Source organism: Mizuhopecten yessoensis, unplaced genomic scaffold (assembly GCF_002113885.1).
Source record: "Mizuhopecten yessoensis strain PY_sf001 unplaced genomic scaffold, ASM211388v2 scaffold10849, whole genome shotgun sequence".
NCBI lineage: Eukaryota > Metazoa > Mollusca > Bivalvia > Pectinida > Pectinidae > Mizuhopecten > Mizuhopecten yessoensis.
Window position 1 is genome coordinate 413624 of NW_018408752.1, and position 23612 is coordinate 437235.

Here is a 23612-nt window from a genome sequence, read left to right on the forward strand (position 1 = left end):
TTCGTTCAGAATGTCTACTTGATCAGAAATTAAAGTGCCATTTTCTTTTACTATTCTTGGTATAATTTTGGATGTAAAATTTCTGTTTTCTAAATTAAAAAAATAATTAGTTGGTTTTTCTCCTTCTTCTATCCATTTTGCTTTAGACCTGATTATGCTTCCTTTTAGTTTATGGAGTCGAATACTTTCTAGTTCTCTTTTCTTCCTTTCTAACATTTCCCAATCTATTCTTTCTGAATCTTCAATATTCTTTATCTCATCTTTAAGATTATTTTCTCGAATGTTTTGTTGTTTTTTCCTGTATGAAGAGTATGATATTGTTTTGCCCCTTATATCCATCAAAAGTGTCTCTAAAAACAGCTGTTCATTAATGATAAATTGGATATCTGTATCAGGAATGAGATTAATGCTATCAATTTGGTACACTGGAATAGCATATTGCACTTTAATTTCCTCTAAAGACTTTTTGACAAGATCTAAGTATTCAAATTCCTGTAGTAAAGAGTTATTGAACTTCCAAAGGCCCTTTCCTTTTTTGAAATCATTAAATTTTAGAGAAATAGTTGGTATCGAATGATCCCGTTCTTCTTTGTCATATAACTTGTTGGTAATTTTGTGGATTTCAAATCCCCCGTCACCTGGGATCTCAGTCGATCAGCCTCAGTAGCTTAGTTTCTTACATGCTTGTTCTGACGCTATATGTTTTGATAGAATTAAGAATGGGCTTTTAAATATGTGTAGCATTGTCTTACAAAGTAAGGTTTTTACGTATATTTGTAGGCAGTTATTATCATAGTATTTGAATATAAAATAATATAAGTAGAAGATTTTTCAGTTGATATGACTAATTGAAATTTCTAATGTAAAATCAGTGCATCCCAAAATGTACAGCAGGCGAAATATCTGTCACGAAACACAGCGTGTATTTTTTAACGTTTAACAGTACATTGTAGGCATTTTCATACGCCTTGTTAACAGAAAATGTATCGAAATAATTGATGATAACTTTCTCGGACTCTAGACACAAAGCAGAACTGTACGATAAAACATTAGGAAAATTACAGGTATGGTTACAATATGTATGTGTTAACTCATTTTGTATACATTTTCCCAAAATCACATACAAGAAAAAAAAGTTGGTTACAGTTTTGTTCAACTCCTCAGATGAGTAGATTCTTAAGCTGATGCATAATCATATCAAATTGGAAATAAATTTATTAGCTCAGATTGTGTATATATATATATCTATTTCGTGTATGTAACAGCTTGTCAACCATTTACATTACGCTAAATCTTATCAGTGCTTATCTGTGCCGGGCGTTCTGTGCTGTACCCATGTTGCTTTTATTACTACTACTACACGTTGTTTACATATTGCATTGCACGAGACTTCCGGAGTCAGTGTTTAAGTATCTCAGAATCTCTGGCATCATCAAACCTTCATGTAGCATCGCATTACTATACGTTTGTAGGTGAAGCACTTGAATGTGTAAGTATAAGTATTGTCTTCCAGGCTTCTTATGTTACTTATCCGAGAAAGCTGACTGTCGTCCTTTCATTTTTGTATTGTGGCAGCAATAGTAATCATACTTCATATGATCGTTATTTCGGACTTTATATGTAACGGGCGTGATTACTGAACATTTACGTTCTATTCGTGTGATTATGTTATTATTGTTATAAAGTAACCAACTACTCAAAACATATTTAACGTTTTATAAATGTACATGTATTCGCATACTGTAGAAAGATTACAATAACTCCGATAAAAATGAAACCTTAAGTTAATTTATAGCGCGATTAAAATGTCGTTTTGGACAGGACTTGTAAGATCCACCCGATAATGGTGCAATATGAATGCCATCTAAAGCAGTTCAATACTTAATTACATTCATATGCACACACACGTATGATAATACAATCTTTGTATTTCCATCTTATAGAAAATTAAATCATTTTAAATAATTGTATGTATAGTGTGTGCTAGTTTTTTCAATAAATGAACAGCAATTATCTGTATGGAGGGTCAGCAATATTCAACATCAGAATATTATGATGTCATAATGATGACGACGTCATCACATGGTCCCTGGCATCTATAATTGAAATGAATGTTATCTAAGTTTGATAGGGCTATATAGTTACAATGCCATTGAGTGGTGAATAGTATATGTCTATTCTTAATTGGTAAGATGCTGCTTATTTTCAATTAGCAAAAAGTTTATATACATGTAGTCACGGTTTATAAATTATGTATAAATATATATATTCGCGTCGCGACCGTTTCTCGGCTTTTATCGACCAGAGCGCGAAATGGCTGAAACATTTTGTCATAACAATCACATCGTCCTAATTCATGTAACTTTATGAAACTTAACAAGTCTTCTATTGGTCATGAGTCTTTATCTATTTCTGTACACTAGGTTTGTGGCACTTGGTTGACAATAATGGCGTCTGATCATATCCAAGGATGGCTCAACAACTGGGAGGATAACTGTACCCCATGGCAGATGACAGGTGTCCACGAGGGGTTGGAGCGGTACTACAAGATGTTGACTAATAAGTCTTCCGTCCAAAATAAAATATTCATTCCGCTATGCGGGAAGTCTGTGGACATAAAATGGCTGGCCGACCGCGGGATTGAGGTCGTAGGCGTGGAAGCCTCAGAAAAGGGTTTGAAGGAATTCTTCACGGAACAAAATATTGAATATTCCAAAGAAACCGCATCTTCTGTGAAAGGAACACTGTTCCGGTCACATGACAATAAAATCCGACTTTACTGTTGTGATATATTTGATTTCTCTGCCAAGGTTGAGTCGGGCTTTAGTGGGGTGTGGGATAGAGGTTCAATGGAAGCTATTGGACCTGGTGACAGGAAAAAATACGTGGACCTAATGAGAACTCTTATTGGTCCAGAGACAGGTTATTTGACAGAGATCGTTGAACGTGATCTCGGTAAAGGACCGCCGTTTTGTATTCCGATAGATGAACTCGAGGCCGTTTTTGGGCCCGGATGTAAAGTTACGAAATTGATGACTGTTACGAACCTCCCAGAATATGCGTTCGGTATTCCCGATTTAATTGATTTCAACGTTTTCTCTATTTCGTCCAAATAAAATATCCTCTATTTCTTAATCTCATTAACATGGATAATTTGGTTTTAAAAACATAGTTCAGTATGTCATTATACAGTCATTTAATGCGAGGGAGCCCGGATGTAAGTTTTTTCTTGTTTTCCTTGGACAGTAGTTTATATCAATCGTTTCATCATAGCAAAATAAAAATATATTTTCAAGAAGTATCCGTTTTCTGTTATGAATATACTGACATCAATAATAGCACTGAAAATTATCATTGTCGTCATTGTTTATTACATATATATAAGGGAAACATTATAACTTGCTTCCCCTCTATCAATAATGTTCATGGAAACATAACTAGGGGAGGGTCTTGGCGTAATAACCACCGACACAGGATTCTCTCTTCATAGATGTGTTTAATGATGGACACGAGAATATAGACAAAAGTCCCTACAACAATAAATAGCTATATTCAATACACAGTACCGAAACTAACGCGCCCAACTATACAACAATAGCGCGTACTTTAAAATAACTCGAATAATACATTTACATAGATTCGATCACATATGTGTTGATTCTATTATCGTTTATCCACAGTTAAACCTATAAGAATATATATAACTGACAAAGTACCAATAGACCACAGGAAATATCACGACGAACATTATCTACCAATAAGTTACAATTATCAGTAAAATTACCGATCGCATCTTAATGTAATGATAACAAATAAATAAATAATAATGTTAAACTTACTTGGCATGTGGTGCCCAGGACGTGAATAAATAAATATAGATTAGATCTACATATGTGTAATATATTTATCGATCAGATATAAAAAATCATAAAAAGATTACCTTATTTTCACTGAATCCAGAACAAACATAAAATGAGGCTACCTAGCGTGGAAACGGGAAACGAACGACCTCGATCTCCTAGCTATAACTGGAGACGGGTGTGAATACCAAACACGAGAAAGATCACGAGAACATTCACCTATAACCACGGAGCGTCAAGATGTATTTTGAGGATATAATGTCAGTGTAGAGAAACAACTGTCAAAAACCATTACACATAATTGTATATCAGTAGTCACCAACAGAAAATATAACACAGACATGACCGCCAACAAACAAAACCAGTATACAAATAGAAGGACGAAAGTCGATTTGTCGAGTCATGGATATTGAAAAGTTTGCATGGTATCAAGTTGTAACACTATAGTACCTTGCTTTCCGTTGTTTTCATGTTGCGTTCCATGGAACTGAGGAGAAGAAATGTTTGCTTAAAGGATTTCAGGCTGGCGAAAACGGGGAATATCACCATACCCTTATAGCTCCAAAGTAACTAAAACAATAGTAGATCCAAGTTCATCAGAGCAGAGTTATGCCCAGTATGGGTTGAACTAGGGGAGTGGTGTATACGTAGCGGAACTGGACTGTGTCGGTCTCTGGCTCATCTGGTTAAAGCGTTCGTCTAGAGTTCGTAGGTTCCGGTTAGAGTTCTGGTTTGGCCGTGGGATTTATTTCCTTTCCTGTTACGTTTGCGCCCACGTAGAAACCCGAAAAAAACCGACGAGAAATATTCAGCCTTGCCATTACCATGTACGGCATTAAAAACGTTACAGGACTAGATCAAATCCATGGCAGAATATTCAAAGAACACGGAGACACCACTTCATCAACATTTCCAAAAATATTCACAAAAGCACTTGACACTGTGAACACTGTATACTACAACGCATCAACCACAGCCCCATATCGCTCACATGGACAGCATGCAACCCCTCAAACACGTTATCACCTGTGCTACCTTACACATTTAGGAGACGGAAAAATACTCTGTGGCTTGCCCTCCACAATTACCTTTAAAACACAACTTCTAACATTTATAAATACAAGACTTTGCCCAAAACAGCATAACATTCATCATCCTTTTGGACTCTACAAAATTCTTGCAATACAAGCTACGCTACTACGGCATCACGTGAAACACATTCACATGGATCACAGTTGTTTTAAAACAACGAACCGAAACAGTTGTACATACTTGCCAACTCTTCCTATTTAGGAGGGGGACTCCCGATTTTGGACCCCGGGAACAGGGCTGGCTTATGAACCCAGACAAATGCACCATACTCACAATTTCAACAAAATGCTCTCAAAATACCAATAAGTAGTACAAGTAAATACCTTGGACGAACACGACAAAACAACATTAAATTGGTCAAAGACATCAACAAGATTATTGTGTAAACAAATGCAAATAAATCACAAAGCTTTCTAAAACACAACCGCAAAGTGCAGAGGCCATTTAATAGATAAAAACAATAATACTGCTCTTCAGTCTAGGATCCATAGGCTAATACATAAAAACATAAAAAAAAAGTGCAAAGACAGGCCGGACTAACGACATAAACATGTATATTCAATGACCGATCCTTCATATACAAAATAAGAACACGCCGTTCTGATTAATCGGCCTGTTATCCAGTGAATTCGCCCGTGTAATATTTGTACATATGTCACCAAGTGTAATATACCCTGGAGCGTTTTTGATTGGATGTGCAAGTCAGAAATCGATTATGACAATGACGTGACGTTATAAATTGTGAATGGCGCAACAAAATGGCTGTTTAGTTTAAACATATTTTATTGCCAAAATAGTGACAACAGGATTGGGCACAAGTTATTACAACATTATTTACGCCCTTTCCCCAAATATATACATCAGTTTTACAAACATGGCACAACTGGGTATCAAATAATATGTATAATAGTAGCATTACAACACCAGAAACAAAAAGAGAAAGAACAACATTAAACAGTCTCACAAATTGAGTATAGAAATATAAAACGCCTTACGAATTAAAACCTACAGCTGGTCTTTATGAATTTTTGCACGTTACGAAAAATATAATTATTTTGTTGAGAAGACAGATCCGGAATACCAGATAAAAAATATATCTAAGGAGATTTCATTAACAAAATTTAGATTTTGAAACAATTCAAACCTCTGGTGTGTATAAACTGGACATTCAAAAAAGAAATGATAGGCGTTTTCACATGGAGATCCACAGACACAGGCGGGACTATCTACGATGTTGGCTCTAAATAAATCATAATTTAGGGAACTGCAGTTGTACCTTAATTTAGTGTGCATGATATTTAGTTTTCGTTCACCATAACCAAAATAACTGTGCGTCTTGGTGTCCAATTCTCGAGAGATGGCTTTTTTTTAATCTTCCTAAAGTGACCGATGATCTTTTAGCAGTATCTAGATTGTTCCAAGAGCGAAGCGTAGAAGGTTAGAAGGATGAATCTGTACTAGAAAATCTGAAATTTGGTATTACAAAGTCATTACTGTTTCTTAAAGGATATCTGACATTTTGGTTTACTGTATTGGGTAGAATTTTGTTTAAGAATTCAGGGGTGATACCATTTTTCATTTTGTACAATAAATGCAGTTTCCTTCTTTTTCTCCTGTTTGAGAGTCTTGCTAACCCCGATTCAAAATAGAGAGCATAATTATTAGCATAGGAAGGAAGACCAGTAATGATACGTGCGGCTTCACGTTGACATTTTTCTAACCTCTGACTTTCATTAATTGTACATCCGTCCCATAATTCACAACAGTAATCAAAAATTGGCAAAATAAGAGAGTTATATATTTAAAACAAAGTTTCTCTTTTAAGAATATGTTTCAGACTTCTAAGAACATTTATTTTCTTCATAACGGAGGTATAAATAGCTAAAATATTATCCCCCCAATTACCTGCAGAATTGAAGACTACACCCAAATGTCTGTGTTGATCACTAAAATTCAATAATTAGTCGTTAAAACGTAATTCTAAATCTCCATTTAGTTCTATCGCATTAGAGATAAATAAAACATTGGTCTTGCTAGCATTGAAATCTACTAAAAAAAAATGGCCCATTTACTTAAAGAATCAATGTCTAGGTTAAGGACAGTCTATTTCTTGACAGGAAGAAGATATGTGTAAGAGAGAAGTATCGTCTGCGAAATGTCCAGAGGCAGAAAGCAATACATCAGATATGTCATTAATATATACTAAGAATAATAATGGGCCTAAAATAGAACCTTGAGGAACTCCTGCTTTTATGAAACCAGCACGAGAAAGAAAATTCGATATAAAAACGTGTTGTTGATCCAATTCAATAGCTCGCCAGTTATCCCATAAGACTTTAATTTAATAATGAGCCCTTTATGCCATACACGATCAAAGGCCTTAGAGATATCGCAGAAAACTAATCTGACATTTTTTTTGTCTTCTAAAGCTAGACAGATATTGTGATAGATTTCAATGAGTTGATATAAGGTCGAATGATTCGGCATAAAAGCGGACTGGTGTTGATGAAAGAAGGAGATTTCCAAAAAATAGTTATGGATATGTTTAAAAACAACCCTTTCAAAAACGTTCCCAACAGTAGATAACAAAGATATAGGTCGGTAATTTGAAGGAAGATGTCTGTTCCCCTTCTTGAACAAAGGCATTACTTTCGCAAGTGTCCAGGCTTGTGGATATATACCACGAGAAAGAGACATGTTTTAAAAGATAATCATTAACGGATAACATACAGTACTGGCAGTTGCTTTTAACATATGGTTACTAATACCATCGAGACCAGAGGCTTTACCTAGTTTGAAGAATGTCTCATATTTCTTCAGAATTCGTACGTATAGAGATTATAATCTTGTCAGTCCTGTTCTGAACTTAAGGAATATCTGCTGATGAATCATCAAGACTAGTAATGGAACAAAAAAATCATTTAACATATTTGCTTTCTCCTTGCCATTTGTAAAAAATTCATTTGATACAGGATCTTGAAGGGTTGGAACAGACTGGGATGAGCCTGAACACTTCATAAGTCTTTTAATAGGTCTCCAGTAAAATTTTGGATCTGAAGTTGAAAATTGGTCGATGAGACAATGGACATTTTCATAGAACTCTAGACGAGCATGTTTCTTAATGTTATTACAGTCGAACCTCGTTATCTCGAACTCGTATAACTCGAAGACCCCGTTTATCGGTCCCGGCCAAAACTCTTCTTAATCTTAGTAATAAAAACTCTGATAATTCGAACTCTGAAAATTCAAAAAACTCGGATATCCCGAAGTGAAATATCGGTCCCAACAACGTAAATCCTACATAAAAATGTCGCATAACTCGAATACTCGGATAACTCGAAGTTTCCAACGATCCCGTCGACTTCGAGATAACGAGGTTCGACTGTAACTTTATTGCACTGAGACTTAAATTTGTTAATATCAGAAGGGTTTCCACGGGATCTATATAATTTGTGCAATCTATCCCTAATCCTTATCTGTTTTCTAAGTTCAAATGACATCCAGGGTTTGTCGTTTGGCCAACTGTCACTTCTTTGGAAGGTATAAATTCTGCGGCAAATTCTAAAAAATTCAATGTAAAAAGGTCACAGGCTTCGTCGACAGTATCACAGTTTGCAAAATTATTTTCCCAATCGAAATCTAAAATCTTATTATTAAAGTTACCAAAGTCGGCAGATTTATAAAGCCAGACTTTTCTCGTATACACTGTTTTAATAGCAAAACATATATTGATTGAAGCAATACATGCCTCATGATCACTGATCGAATCATCTACTGTAATAATAACATTACTTTCAACACAAGTCAAAGTTTCAGATATGAAGATGGGGTCCAGGAGACTAGCTCTGGTAGGACAGATACGAGTAGGTTCATTAATTAAACTTATCATTCCGTATGTATTGATGAAGTAGTTAACAAATCCACGTGAAGATCACCCGTGATTATCAAATTGGGAGAAATAACTAGAGCACTGTCTATAGATTCACGTAAATTGTTCCAAAAGGGCTGGACAGAATTTTCGGGCCTATAAATGGTACATAGAATTAAACATTAACCTGGGAAATCAACTTGAGTTCAAAAGACTTCGTCTCCTCTGTATTTAAGGTCACGTAGACGCTTGACTTTTAACATGACATTAAAATAAACAGGAATCCCACCCCCGGTGAAAGTTCTATATCTAAGCGAAATGGTTCGTGGGAATCGTTAATACGTACAAATTCAGAAGCAACATGCTCGTCTAGATGTGTTTCGGTGAGACAAATAATGTCATACTCGCCTGCTCTATCTTCGATGGCCTCAATTTTATTCCTAACACTTCTAACATTCAGATGGAAAAGAGATCATTCATGTGGGCCTTGGTTTGATTCAATGTCCATATGTGATAATAAAAGAAGAATTAAAATAATAATAAATTCAATGTTGAGAAAACTAGAGTTCAGAAACCGGACTACACCTAAAACTGTATTAGAAATTATGTTCCCTGAATACAGTAATTGACTAAAAATGTGACCTAAATGAACACTAAACAAGATAAATTCTGATTCCATCCAACATCTGCCATATACTCTAGTGTAGAGGCCTCCGATGGCCACTCTATACGACATTATATCATTAACCATTATCTATGGGATTTTTTTTATATAATCGAATCGGCAAACCGAAGACTTCCACACTAACAAAAAGTAAAGACCAGCTATAGTGAAAATTTGTTTGACTGAAACACGAAGAAAGAACATTGAAAGAAGAGACTAAAAAGAACATAAAAATCAGAACAGACAATAGCTTTAGAACAAATGTTCCTCTCAGAGCGATCATAAATATCGCAGTAATAGCGTTCGTTTGATCGACTGACGGATTTAAGTATGGCTGTCTCCGTTTGATTAAGCCCTCTACATTTTGGCTTTAAAACCTGTCAAAATGTAAGTTTTCTGAGTTATGTGATAAATAGTATCTTAAATTTGTTTTCATTTCATAGAGCTTTTATGAAACTCGTCTCGACGTTTTAATTTTTGCTCGCCAAGGCTCGCAACAAAAAAACCCTCCTAAGACTCGTTAGATAAAATCTCAAATGAAATGAAAACTTGTTTAAGATCCTACATGTATTGTTGTATATATATATATAGCACACCTTGATTTAATAGATTACTTTTAAACAAAATACGCTGAATACTTCTTTAAAATGCTTATTTACATGTAGCAATTATTGGCTAACGGCTTACATTAGTAAATTACACCAGATCTCATTACAACAAGTAGAATGAAGAGCTACAACCAAAACACGTCCAATAAAGATTTATAAAGCTTCCTTTTATTGCTAGAGTAGTAAGGCGATTTCTAACAACAAATCGAATATTCCTCGACCTAGGGCCAGACAAATACAGGTGAATTGTAATATAGGATAGACTATAGAATGTACTGTATACTGAGTTCCATCTCTATATATATATAGATGGCTATGGCTAAGTATCTTTGAATTGCTGGTTTGAGAATATTTGCTTTTCATGTTGTGTCGTCAAGTAATTTGTCATTACTTCTGAGTGGTGGGTTGTTTTGGCCTTCACTTTTTTTTTTTAGATTTCTTATAAACATATAGTTTTTTGAGACTGTTTTTATTTCTTCTTTTTTTTTCGGTATAGGCCCTATAGGTTGTCCTGGTCTTTTTTTTCGGTATAGGCCCTACAGGTTGTCCTGGTCTTTTTTTCGGTATAGGCCCTATAGGTTGTCCTGGCCTTTTTTTCGGAATAGGCCCTATAGGTTGTCCTGGCCTTTTTTTCGGAATAGGCCCTATAGGTTGTCCTGGCCTTTTTTTCGGAATAGGCCCTATAGGTTGTCCTGGTTTTTTTTTCGGTATAGGCCCTATATGTTGTCCTGGTATTTTTTTTTCGATAAAGGCCCTACAGGTTGTCCTGGTCTCTTTTTCGGTATAGGCCCTATAGGTGGTCCTGGTCTTTTTTTCGGTTTAGGCCCTAGGTTGTCCTGGTCTTTTTTTCGGGATAGGCCCTATAGGTTGTCCTGGTATTTTTTTCGGTATATAGGCCTATAGGTGGTCCTGGTCTTTTTTTCGGTATAGGACCTATGGGTTGTCCTGGTCTTTTTTTCGGTACAGGTCCTATGGGTTGTCCTGGTCTTTTTTTTCGGTTTATAGGCCTATAGGTGGTCCTGGTCTTTTTTTCGGTATAGGGCCTATAGGTTGTTCTGGTCTTTTTTTCGGGATAGGTCCTATAGGTTGTCCTGGTCTTTTTTTCGGGATAGGCCCTATAGGTTGTCCTGGTTTTTTTTTCGGTATAGGCCCTATATGTTGTGCTGGTCTTTTTTCGGTATAGGCCCTACAGGTTGTCCTGCTCTTTTTTCGGTATAGGCCCTATATGTTGTCCTGGTCTTTTTTTGCGGTAGAGGCCCTATATGTTGTACTGGTCTTTTTGCGGTATAGGTCCTATAGGTTGTCCTGGCCTTTTTTTCGGAATAGGCCCTATAGGTTGTCCTGGTTTTTTTTTCGGTATAGGCCCTATACGTTGTCCTGGTCTTTTTTCGGTATAGGTCCTATAGGCTGTCCTGGTCTTTTTTTCGGTATAGGGCCTATGGGTTGTCCTGGTCTTTTTTTTCGGTATATAGGCCTATAGGTTGTCCTGGTCTTTTGTTAGGTCTAGGTGCTATAGGGTGTCCTGGTCTTTTTTTCGGTATAGATCCTATGGGTTGTCCTGGTCTTTTTTTCGGTTTAGGCCCTAGGTTGTCCTGGTCTTTTTTTCGGTACAGGTCCTATGGGTTGTCCTGGTCTTTTTTTTCGGTTTATAGGCCTATAGGTGGTCCTGGTCTTTTTTTCGGTTTAGGCCCTAGGTTGTCCTGGTCTTTTTTTCGGTATAGGCCCTATAGGTTGTCCTGGTCTTTTTTTCGGTATAGGTCCTATGGGTTGTCCTGGTCTTTTTTTCGGTATAGGCCCTATAGGTTGACCTGGTCTTTTTCTGTATTTTTGATTTCATTGATTCAAAATGTCTGGTTTGGAGTTTCTTTGCTTTTTCGTGTGCTTGTGCATTTTTTTCATATTTTCATTCATTTTCTTTGCTAGGATTGGGCTAACCCATGGTAAAAATCTCTAATGTTTAACTAATTTCGTGGTTTTATTTTCAGTGTAATTGCATTTTTTCTTGACGTATCCAATAGTTCGGATAAGACATTGTTTTAAATGTGCCTTTTTATGTCTTGTGTTTGGTGTCCCAAATTTATTTGCTATAAGCCTACCTTGTATTCTTTTCTTTCTTTCAAAATTCTCAGACCAAATGGTATAAATTGATTTATTTTTTTAGTTTTACTTGTTGATTTCGTAAAGATTTGTTTGTCACTTTGATTGGTGCATCTGCTGATGGAAATCACTTTAAATGTGACAGACCGATTTTGGCTGGTTGCCAGATAAAATCTTGAAGTAGACTGCATAGGCTACTTTGATACGAGTTGTTTCCCTTTGATCATTATGAAATATGCAATTTTACCTTGAGGTGGAATGCTATTAGTTCTCTTATTTTCACACTGAAACATATCTCCTATGGTTCTTATTGACTTCAATGATATGTAGTGAGTCGATTTACGTAAACATCCCCGGCATAAAGCCAGATTTTACCAATTTCTTCCGATGTTTTTCCTACTTGTACGCATGCGCATTGAAAGAAGGCAATGGAGAGGCCATGAAAATGGCGGAGCAAAAAAGGCGAAACGGGCTACTTTCAAAGGGCATGAAATTGCCCGTTACGATAGAAGAGGCTCTAAATGATGTACTCGTCGTATCCTTAGAAACTGGAAGCAAAGTTTTCCGTGGTATTTTATTAGATATGAAGAAGAGGTAATGGAATATAGCTTCGAAAATACAACCCGATTTCTGTACTTTTCTTCCGTTTACATCTGTCATTCATCAAGATTTTCCCATGCCACAGAATCGTTTGACACGTAGCATATTTTTCAGTCGAGAAATCTGTTGGTATTTGTGTCGTTATAACCATTGCCACGTGTAACCGACACGACCATCGGTGCATATTTTACAAATCCGATGTTCCAATCCAACCCCCCCCCCCCCTCCATTATAAATTTTTCTGTTCTTTTTATGTGTTCCAAAACGACTGATTCATGCATTCGTGAAAATGAATATATGAGAAAATATTTCGTACAAATGCAAATGATAAAAACGCTGTTCCTCCTATTGATGGTATGATATGCATACATGTTGCTGCTCAGTATTTGAAATATTTGTATTTATTCTGAAAGTTTTCTAGTCTAAATAAAATATTAATTTAGGCTGTGATTTATTATTAAAAACTGGCTATGTCTACATACGAAAATACAGTTGAATTTTACCAGATCCGTGTTTTTATCATGGAGCTAAATTTTATGAAGGACAGTAATCACTCGGGTCACGTCTCCAAGTCATATTATGTACGTTCTGTTTTTATTGGACTTTTGAGTATGCATCAATCCAATATTGTGTATCTGTAGCAGGACGAGGAATAGTGATAAAGATATTGCGTTCGCTGGCATGGGCTCTAACTCATAACCCTTGGCTCTCCAGCCCAATGCTCAGACGGCTGAGACTACCGCTGAGCTATTTAAATTCCCTACAGCTGGCACTAGTAAGGCAGTATACCTAATTATAATCAATGCACATCTTCATATTATGCTTTTTCCATGCATAGTGTAACAGGAGAGGAAAATTGTATGGTCAGACAAGTATTTGAACCTGGGGCCTCTTGAACTCTAGATTGACACTTTAACTATAATGAAACCAAAGTGCACCAGTGTATGGTGATCCTCCCCGGCCCTGAGTTCCTCTACTGAATCCTTCTTCCTTTTCCTGGTCTTTGCCCCCAAAGACAACTTGTTCAGTACCGGTACACTATTTACAACCCAGGTTTGGGTATCCCCATTCCAGGCATTCACCCAGTACTTGAAACGAGGGTTAGTCACAGGCCATTACACATGTAAACGCTAGAAAAAATGCAAAGCCAAACCAGGATTTGAACCTCAGACCTTTGAACTCGATACTACTACTACTAATATTATACAACATTTAACATAGTGCCCTTTCTAGCTAAATTTTAAGTCACTCTAAAGTGCTTTACAGTACACATAGATATACAATTAATACTACATGTATTAGCATATATACATTAATCAATACAATTTGTCCAGTACTGGTACACTATTTACAACCCAGGTTTGGGTATCGATCCCCTTTCCAAGCATTCACAATTCATCTTTAGAGATGCCCTAGCCTGGTTGTCAGCAATATTGGTCCATTCCACTCACTGTTCTGCTACATACAGCAACTAAACCGGGTTTGATAGGTCAGTTAATATTCCGTCTTTGCATATTGCAGAGTTATCTGCTCTTGTGAGCAGGTATTGATTGTTACATCATTTGTTAGTGAGAGTAACGTTAATGTCATCAATTTTTGAGAAAACAAGGTAATTTTCTAACACAGACCAACGACGTAACAATCAATACCTGCTCACAAGAGAAGATAACTCTTCAATACACAAAGAGGTAATAGAGCATTATGGTGAAGAATTCACATGTTCAATCCATGCTTGACTCCATGCAAATCTACAATGTACCTCCACTGCATTTAAATATAATATAAAAAGTGATGGAAAACTGCAACAGATAGAACTCAAAACCTAGGACCTATTCATTCCAAACAACAATAAACAGCTTAGCTACATGTTGTCAAGCCAGCGACACATTTCTTTCAATAACTACTTAGAATCAGATTATTGGCAAAACTTTGCAATGGTATTCTCTATACCACCTTAATCAATGCATGGTACGATTTGTATGCTTGGTCACAAAACAAAACATATCATTAATTTTGAAGTGGCCAGACCAAGTTACATGCAGAAATTCCGTGCGAACTATTATCATAAGTGATCTAAAATGTAAGAATCGTGTAATATTTATGGCATAGCTAGAAGTCTGTTTTGTCAGTGCAGATAATATTCTTCGAATAGCTTAACATCAACAAAATGTTTTTTTGCTGCATATACATTGTCTCACATTATTTATGGCAGGAGATCTAGAAGTGTCAAAATGACACTGATCATCACTTTGTTCATAGCCCTAGGAATGCAATTTCTTTGTGAAGTCTTTATATTAGAACATGCAGTATAAATGGGAATATATGCAAATTAAATTTAAATTTGTGTCTTTCAGAAATTTACCGCATGGTGTCCCATGGCAATTTGACCAAAGTGGATCAAACAACGGTAAAGATGCCCAACATGTCGCTGAAGGTGATACCAGCTCACAACCAGAGTTAGCCGCCACATCAAACAGATACACATACCAAGAAGGGTCTAGTCAAAACAACCGCCAGCCACCTCCACACCCAGTGGCCCTCACACGGGCACTGTACAAGGACAAAAATGTACGGCGGATTCGATTACGCCCTAGACAGACACTGTGCAACAAATGTAAGGCTGTGTGTACAGAAACAGACAAAGGTATTGTACCAGTCACAGCTGTAACAAAACAGCAAAAACCCACACCAGTACACCAACCTTCCCCTACACCAATTACACGCAGGCCGCTCAAGGAAGGGTTGAGGAAGAGAACGGCTACACAAGCTAGTTCACAGCCTGAAACATATCCGTCACGAAGGAAGTCTCTCATTCAAAGCAAACCAGTAGCAGCAAGAATTTCATCAAGAACTGTTTTAACTCGTAGTGAATCACTACCAGTGAGTAGAGTTGTGTTATCGAGAAGAGTTTCACTGACTGAATCTAAGACTGTGTCTGCTCGAAGGGAATCTTCTTCTGAACTTGGGACTATGTTATCAAGTAGAGACTCCCTTCCAGAGAGTAGAATAGTGTTAACTCGTAGGGAATCTCTTACAGACAAAATAGTGTCATCTCGTAAAGACTCCACTTCAGAAAGTAAAGTTGTGACATCTCGAAGGGATTCAAACCCTGAAGCTAAACCTTTACCGTTACGAAAAGATTCTAATGGGGAAACAAAATTATTAACAACAGTTGTAAATGACAATAAAATACAGAAATTAGACAAATCAGCAGCTAATACTAAAGCAAGTCCATTGATAAAGATAACAATTGGAGAAGGGACAGTTATCAAGATCCCTCCCCGTATCCATGGTGATGAGGTAGATGGGGAGGGACAAAGTCCGACGAAGGTGCAGGAGACTGATTCTAATGACCAAACAAGTAGTTCTGAAGAAATGTGGCCATACAAAAAACCAAAAAAAGCATTTAAAAAACCTAAAGACAAAAAGGATTCGGAAAATAATTCCTCTGCAATGCAAATGTCTTACCTTGTATCTAGTCACCACAAAAAACACAAGCGGAAACATCGCCACCGCCATGGGAGCCATAGCAATGATAGTGATGTGTTTCAACCAGAAGGTGATATGTTAGACATGTTCGATGAAAATGGGGAAACACATTCAGAAACAACACAAACTGAAGTTATCTCACAACGTCCCCGACTCCTCTACACATGGAGACAAAACAAAGGCCTCTCACCTAGACGAGATGTCAACAAAGGCTTGTCACCTAGACGTGATATAAACAAAGGGTTATCACCGAGACAGGAGAACACATCATTCAGTAACATTGATAGATCTATGTCGCCTAAAATTCAGTCCAACGAAAGTGTTCAAGTTCAGAAAAAGGAATACCGACTAAGAAGTCGAGAAAGAAATAGCACCGAGTCTGAATCGGTAGATTCCATGATAACGGACGAGTCAGATGACTCATGTGATGATAACGACTTAATAGCTGATGGCTTTACTGTACAGACTGTCCCAGACAGCGAGGATGATCAGAGTGCTAAGTCAGAGGGGTGTTCGGGGACAGAAGAGGAGGAGGGGCCTCCTGGAGACACCAACATAGAGTCTTTACGCCCCCTGATGATGAAAATTCAGACTCACGATGTTACTAAATGTGTGGCAACTGATGGGAGGAGTATTCATGTTGGGGACATTGTATGGGGTAAGATACAGGGCTTCCCCTGGTGGCCAGGACGGGTTCTTTCTATCACCGTTAGTCAGCGTGACAATGGTATTATGATACGCCAGCTGGCTCATGTGTCCTGGTTCGGCTCATCCACAATGTCCCACATACAGTGCTCAGACCTCTACCCATTCCTTGAGGACTTCAAACTCCGGTTTAACCGGAAGAAGCGAGGGCCATACAAGATGGCCATCAAACAGGCCACAATAGCTGCTCAGAGTATCACCAATACACACCATATTGACTTCACAGAGTTTGACTTATGACAGTAAGTTCTGGTGAGTTGAAAATCTAGATTTGGATGCAGCTTTAATATTCATTGAAGAGATTCTTTTTACTAAGGTTTCCCCGGTATTGTAGATTTTACACTACAAGCAGTGTTAGTGCTACATGTGTCATGAATGGAGTCCCTATCAACAGGGTCCTTTCTATAGTTGAATTGATGCAGTCGTTTATCTTTTGATTATATATAAATTATATTTAGAAGATTCCTTGGATGATGTAAAAGATGTGATTTATGTAGATCTAGAGTGATCAGTGCTCTCATTGGGGTAAACCATTCCACTAGCCCAACAACATGAGCTAATAGATTTTATACCAGCGCTTAAGTGAAAATTGTCAATATTTGCTACGAAAATAAAAGCTGAGCTGGTATTATTTGTCTAAACCTGCCAACAGAGTACAAACAACTCTGGAACAAGTAAAATGTGAAATTGAGCACCCCTGCTTCCATCTACAAATATACAGGAGAAATATTTTAATTTACACATAATTCAGTACATGGACTTCATTGTTTGATTAAAATGACAAAATATACAGATGTTGAAATTTTATCTTAAACAAATCTTCTGCAATAAATGATTGTGAAAGATAAAATTTCTTCGTGTAATGGCATTAGGTCAGTAAAAAAAATTCTGTTGAATTTAGATATACAGATTGTATGGACATTAGAGGCAGATGACAGGGAAAAGTGACGAGGTCTGCCCTTTTTCCATGGCTAGATATTGATGATGTAATTGCAGGAGAAAAATTGGGACAGCACTTTTACAGATACAGAAACAATAGCATTGCTTGTTTTTGATACCTGCTTGTTCTTGAATCAAGTACATTTTATAAATTTTCAATCTTTGGTTAAATGTATTGATTGAATACACATTTAGGCATCATTTTGTGTATACCTGTAGAATTGGGGGAAAGTATTTGTATTGACTAACATACTTACAGTGTATTATTTAAGAGTATTTGCTGCACATTATACTTTTAAATAACAGTACCAGCCTTCTTGATTTTCCTATTGTGTATGAAATATTCAAAGTTGTCTAATACCTCATATACTGTACTTGTGAAGTATTCAATAAAACCATTTTACCTGGTTTGTTACATTGATATTAGGCCAGTAAGTTTGACATAGCTCTTATTAAAAACAAGTGCTGTACAGATTTCATGTTAACCAATCCGCTAGTAATATAAATAAGGGATATTGCTACATACTACATGTACTACTTATATAATTATAAAAGGACTCTCTGTTAAATGATTTATGTATTCAAACAATCATATCTATAGTGAATTTTGTCAAGCCTTGTTATGACCATATTAGAATCCTTAATCATGAACCCATTCACCCATAAAGTCACATTTGAACCTTACCAAATCAAAGACTGCAAACCCAGTTAAAATATGTAGGGGTGAATAAGTTTAAGAGATGTGCGAGTGTTCCACCAAGCCGTTTCTTTTACATTTTCACCATCAATATTAATTCATTGTTCTATAAATTTTCTTCTAAATTTGAAATTTTGTTTCCTAAAATGTGGGTATTTTATTTAATATTACTATAAATATTTGATTTTTATTCTAAAAAAATGTCAAAGTATGATTAGTTGTAGTCAGGTGTTCTTTCTTTATGCAAATTTATACAAGGTTAAATTTTAATTTATGTAGCTTGTGGTGACTTGTTTTTATTTTGATTTGGCTTTTTTTGAAGAAAAATAGAATTATATTCATAAATTGAATTAAAACATACTCGATTATCATCATATAGTCAACCTGTGTTACATGCACCATTCATGTAAAATATTGTGCAGTTTCCAGAATGCTCACTACCTTTCTACCAATATTAATATGATAAATATGATTGTAGGGCTTTCATGTGATTGTCTTTGAATTACTTCAGCTTGTACGTGCATGTTTTGTTCACTCAATCTGAGGGTTAGTTCAAATACTTAAAATATTGCTTTCTAGAGTGATTCTCAATATTTCCCTATCATGATATAATAAACATCTTAATGTTGACTAATGTACACATCGAAAGATGTACACAAACGTACCGGATCTGTAAATGTGGTGGTGATAATGAGGTATTGGTAATTTGTTAAATTACCACAGTTTATATGTGATTGCCCATGGGTTTTGATATAAATGCTCTGATGGCTTACATGTTTTTCCTGCAGCTATACATATGCATAAACATTCTTGCATATTGTGTAAAAGTCAGATAGTTACCTTCAAGCTTAGTGACTTACCATAAAACTATTGTTGAAAAGATGTTTCGAGTCATTTGGTATTACATGTAAGTGAATCAGAAATAAAGGAGAGGTCACAACACAAGTACAGCCTTCTATTTACCACCTATAATAGCTTCAGGTTTACAAGAGCTCAAAATAATGAAGATACTAGCCAACCCACTGTTACCATAGTAAAATACATGTTCTTTAATTATTAAATTATTGAAATGCATTCGTCACAAATTGATTATTCAAAGAATATATCAAAGCGTTTGTCCTCATATCTTATGAAAGTTGTTGAAAAGTGCTTTAATTCCTTAATTTCTTAATTTTGTAATGTGCCGGGCTGTTTTACTGAATGTCCATGTATCCTTTCTGCTATCAGGCACGACTACTACTATAATGTCCACATGAACTAACTCCAAATCGACTACCCTTGCTGATGTATGCTCCAGTGACTGCCTTAGCTGTGATGTTGTGATAAGTGATTTGAGATTTAAAAGGGACTTCTATTTGGATTCACTGTACCTGTATAATTATGATATAAATGTTCACAGGTAAATTTTAACATATCTAATTTTGTTGCAGTTCTTATGAGTTTATTGTTATGTTTCATCATTGTATTTCTGTAATTGTTAAACACGATATTTTTTTTGCATAAATGGTTTGTTTGAATATATTTGCACTACACGTAATAAGGGGAGATAATTTATTTTCCTGAATATTTCAATAGTTTCAAAATGTTCCCCTGTATATGTTCAGTATGTTTATCTAGTCTTGTGAAATGTAATTAAACAATTAGTTGTATGAAATCAAGTTATATCAAATTTTTCTTTGTAATTTGTATAATGTTTAACTATTTTTTAGAAGAATTATTTATTGTTTATGGTATCAATTAATGGATAATGTCTTGATATGCTGAATAGTTCCTGATCCTGTGATTCTGTGTTAACAATAATTCATAACTTCTACTTATGTGAAATTCAAACAGACTAGTAATCGTAAAATGCGGACACAGGCCTAGAATTTATATTTGCGTAAAAAATGACCTGCAACTGGAATATATACTGGTAAAACCGAGTGATTTTGGCTGATATAATATTTTTCTGCAGAAAGAGTATTTATTATAGTACACTAGAAATTCATGCATGAGTGTACAAAAGCATAAATAGATGTGCAGTTAATACAGAAATAATTTTGATATACACCTGTAATGTTAGTTACATATATATGTACATGTTTTGTTCCAACAGTAAAATGTTTCAGCTAAGTTGCTGGACCAAATTGATTGAATTGGGAAACTTCATCAATTCCTGACATTGTACATGTACATAAATAATAGTTTTTAAGTAAATTGTGTACTTTATATCTTAATTTCTTGAACTTTGATATATAATTTCATGAATGTTCATAAAACCTCTTGCCATCCGTGTTCAGGCATATTCCACTGAAAATGTCAGTATGACTAGAATCAAGATATACATAAATAGGGCAAATTGATGTTTTGTTTTGATTTGTATTGTAGTTGTTCTGTACATGCATGTACCTTGTTGCCAAAACTTGTGGAATATGAAGCATTCTATTTTTGATCCCATACCTCTGACAAGAGAAATCTCGGTACTAGAATTTTGGTATCTCTTAGTTTGTTGTACGCAATTTTGGTGCCAATCTTTACTTGTACAGTTGTTCTATCATTTACCTGAATGAAAGTTAGTTTATCAAAATAATATCAAGTTTTAATTAAAGTCTAAAATTTATAGGATTTTTAATTTATTTTATAGCAGTAAAAGTGTTTTAGAAGGAAAGGAATTAGGTGTCCTTATGGCTACAAGTAATCTAAATAGAGGCCAAATATAGGGAGAAAAACTAATGTATCATAGTATATATAGATTGGAGGAGGGGGGAATCTAAAATACTTGATCATAAATTTTGATTAATTAGTTACAATATTTCAGGTCAGTCTCTAGGTGAATATGCATATGTTACTATAGAGATTTGTCACAACACATGATCAGTAGAGAGACAAATTAGTGTAATTGAGTCATGATTGATCATTGGCATCATAGCCCTAGTATCGAGAGAAATTACATGTATCTGCAATTAAAACTACTAGTATAATTCAACAAATTTTACTCGCACACAGACGTACATTTGAATCCTCATATAACGTCACAAATCCAATGTCACTTTTACACAATTAAATATTTTGATATTTTTCATGCTCAGATAGATGGAGATCTTTTTGAAAGATATGTGATTTGAACCCACCTTTTCGGGGAGGGGAGTTGGGTATATAGGATCATAAGTCTCATATTGCTGTCCTGGAAACCCTGTTCTTTAGAATTATTCAATGCAATGATCTTTATACTTTTGTTAACCATATTCATTTAAGATCATAATACATATAGCATGGTTTTGTGATAGCCTCATCTGAAATTGGTAAATTGAAATAAAGAGAATCATAAAAAAGTTTACTTATTATGGCTGCAATTTGCATTGGTTTTCAAGTGCAACTCATTATGCCATGATATTTTTCTTAAAGTATTTGAAGTGTTTCATGGTTATAGAAGTATCTGGTTATGTCTGTCTACAGATTTTATATAATACGTACATCATGGTAAAGGATAGTTTCTATAAGGCTATTTTTACCTACGGTTTTCTTTTAGTCAAGTTGTGCTCATGTAGTGCTTGACCAGCTCATTGATTTTTGGCTCAATGTAGTTGTCTAACCCCAACCCAATTCAGATTGCTTTAATTTAGTACCAAATTAAAGCAATCTGAATTGGGTTGGGGAAAGACAATGAAAATATTTTACTTTTTTTTTGTTAAAAAGTATAAATAAGGAAAAATAACCATTACACTATAGCTATAATAAACGATTTGATTGTTCCTTCCTCATCAGGGAAGAAAACTATATATTAACATCCTTAATTTGTAGGTTTCTGATCTCTGGTGAAACTAAGGGGAAAGACGTTTAGTTTAATTTGCTTCATGGTATTTTTGTCTGATCTTATTTTATCATCCCAGTGCTTAGATTTCTTATAAATAGGTACATGTATTTCTAAATCAGTTTATATGAATACATAAGTTGATTTGTCTTACATATCTAGTTATGAAGTATTGTTTGAAAGAAAAGTTCTTTTCAGTTGAATTTGAATGAAATAATGAGTTAGCATTTTGACAGAATTATTTGACAGATATGTAATGATTGAATCGTATGACATATTGGAAGTTAAAATAGATATTTTTTTTGCTTAAATTCAGTATAATAATTAAGAATTCTGCCCTAACTTGGTAGATGTGTGGAGAGATAGTGAAAGCTGTGATACAGTGCGACAGACGGCCAGATAGTTTGACTATATTGTTATTACATTTCTGATGTCATTTAACTGTGCTTATATTAATATAAAATTGATGCGTATACATGAATGTATAAGAAATGTATATATAAGTTGAAATTAAAAACAGCCTAAAGGCAGATTTTACATTGCTCACGTTTCTTTTCCTTTTCTCTTTCATAAATCCTGTCGTGCTCTAGCGTCACAATGCAAGGGGCTGATTAGAGGAATGTGTTCCCATTTCATGCATTAAAATATTACGGAATATATAAAGGTTCTGTCGCTCAACGTGGATGCTCGGAATTGCTAAGTAAGAAAAATAACGAATGTTTTGCATGTCTGTGTGTGCTGCCATCAATGGTCAGTTTTTTGTGTACAAAACTGCTACTTCAAAACAGTTGGCTGGGTTTTAACCAGAAAGAAACGTAGCAACGGTAATCATTTGGTACGAATGACAGCATTCTGGAAAAGGGGAGTGATAAATTTAAACTGCGTTCAATGGGAGACCTGCTGTAGTGATACAAATCTAAATTTTGGTATGAAGAATGCCTTCGGCAAGTGGAGACCATTTTGATATGAGTGAAGGACATGACCCATTTCACTAGGGTACATTGAAGTAAACATTTACAATTGGTGCAGAAAGACTGATATCAACAAATTTGGTACAGAGCATTGTCGAACCACCATAACACAATCCATTAAATGTATAAAATTGTCTTGCATCGATATAGCCATGCATGTACACTGTGTTATCCTGCCTAAGCTGGTTTTGTATGGAACATCTATATCTGATAACATACAAATGGTATAACA

General features: G+C 35.5%; 1 protein-coding gene and 1 pseudogene across 2 annotated transcripts; both read left to right on the top strand.

Annotated features, from left to right (window-relative positions):
- Positions 1-1359: 1359 nt before the first annotated feature.
- LOC110462996 lies at positions 1360-3334 on the top strand (annotated as a pseudogene).
- Positions 3335-12609: 9275 nt separating this feature from the next.
- On the top strand, positions 12610-22951 carry LOC110462995 (PWWP domain-containing protein 2A-like). 2 transcript variants are annotated; one of them, XM_021517299.1, is made up of 3 exons: positions 12610-12783; positions 15144-17235; positions 17885-22951. In XM_021517299.1, exons 1-2 carry the CDS (start codon positions 12629-12631, stop codon positions 17221-17223), a joined length of 2235 nt encoding a protein of 744 aa, XP_021372974.1. In that variant the 5' UTR covers positions 12610-12628; the 3' UTR covers positions 17224-17235; positions 17885-22951. The 2 variants fall into 2 exon arrangements, with proteins under 2 accessions (XP_021372974.1, XP_021372973.1); XM_021517298.1 differs by having other exon boundaries at positions 15144-22951.
- The last annotated feature ends 661 nt before the right edge of the window (positions 22952-23612 follow it).

Excerpts from the sequence above, each read along its gene's own strand:
- LOC110462995 (XM_021517298.1), top strand. The coding sequence starts at position 12,629 with ATGAAAATGGCGGAGCAAAAAAGGCGAAACGGGCTACTTTCAAAGGGC. Across the intron at positions 12,784-15,143 it reads TTATTAGATATGAAGAAGAG|AAATTTACCGCATGGTGTCC; the intron begins GTAATGGAATAT and ends TGTGTCTTTCAG.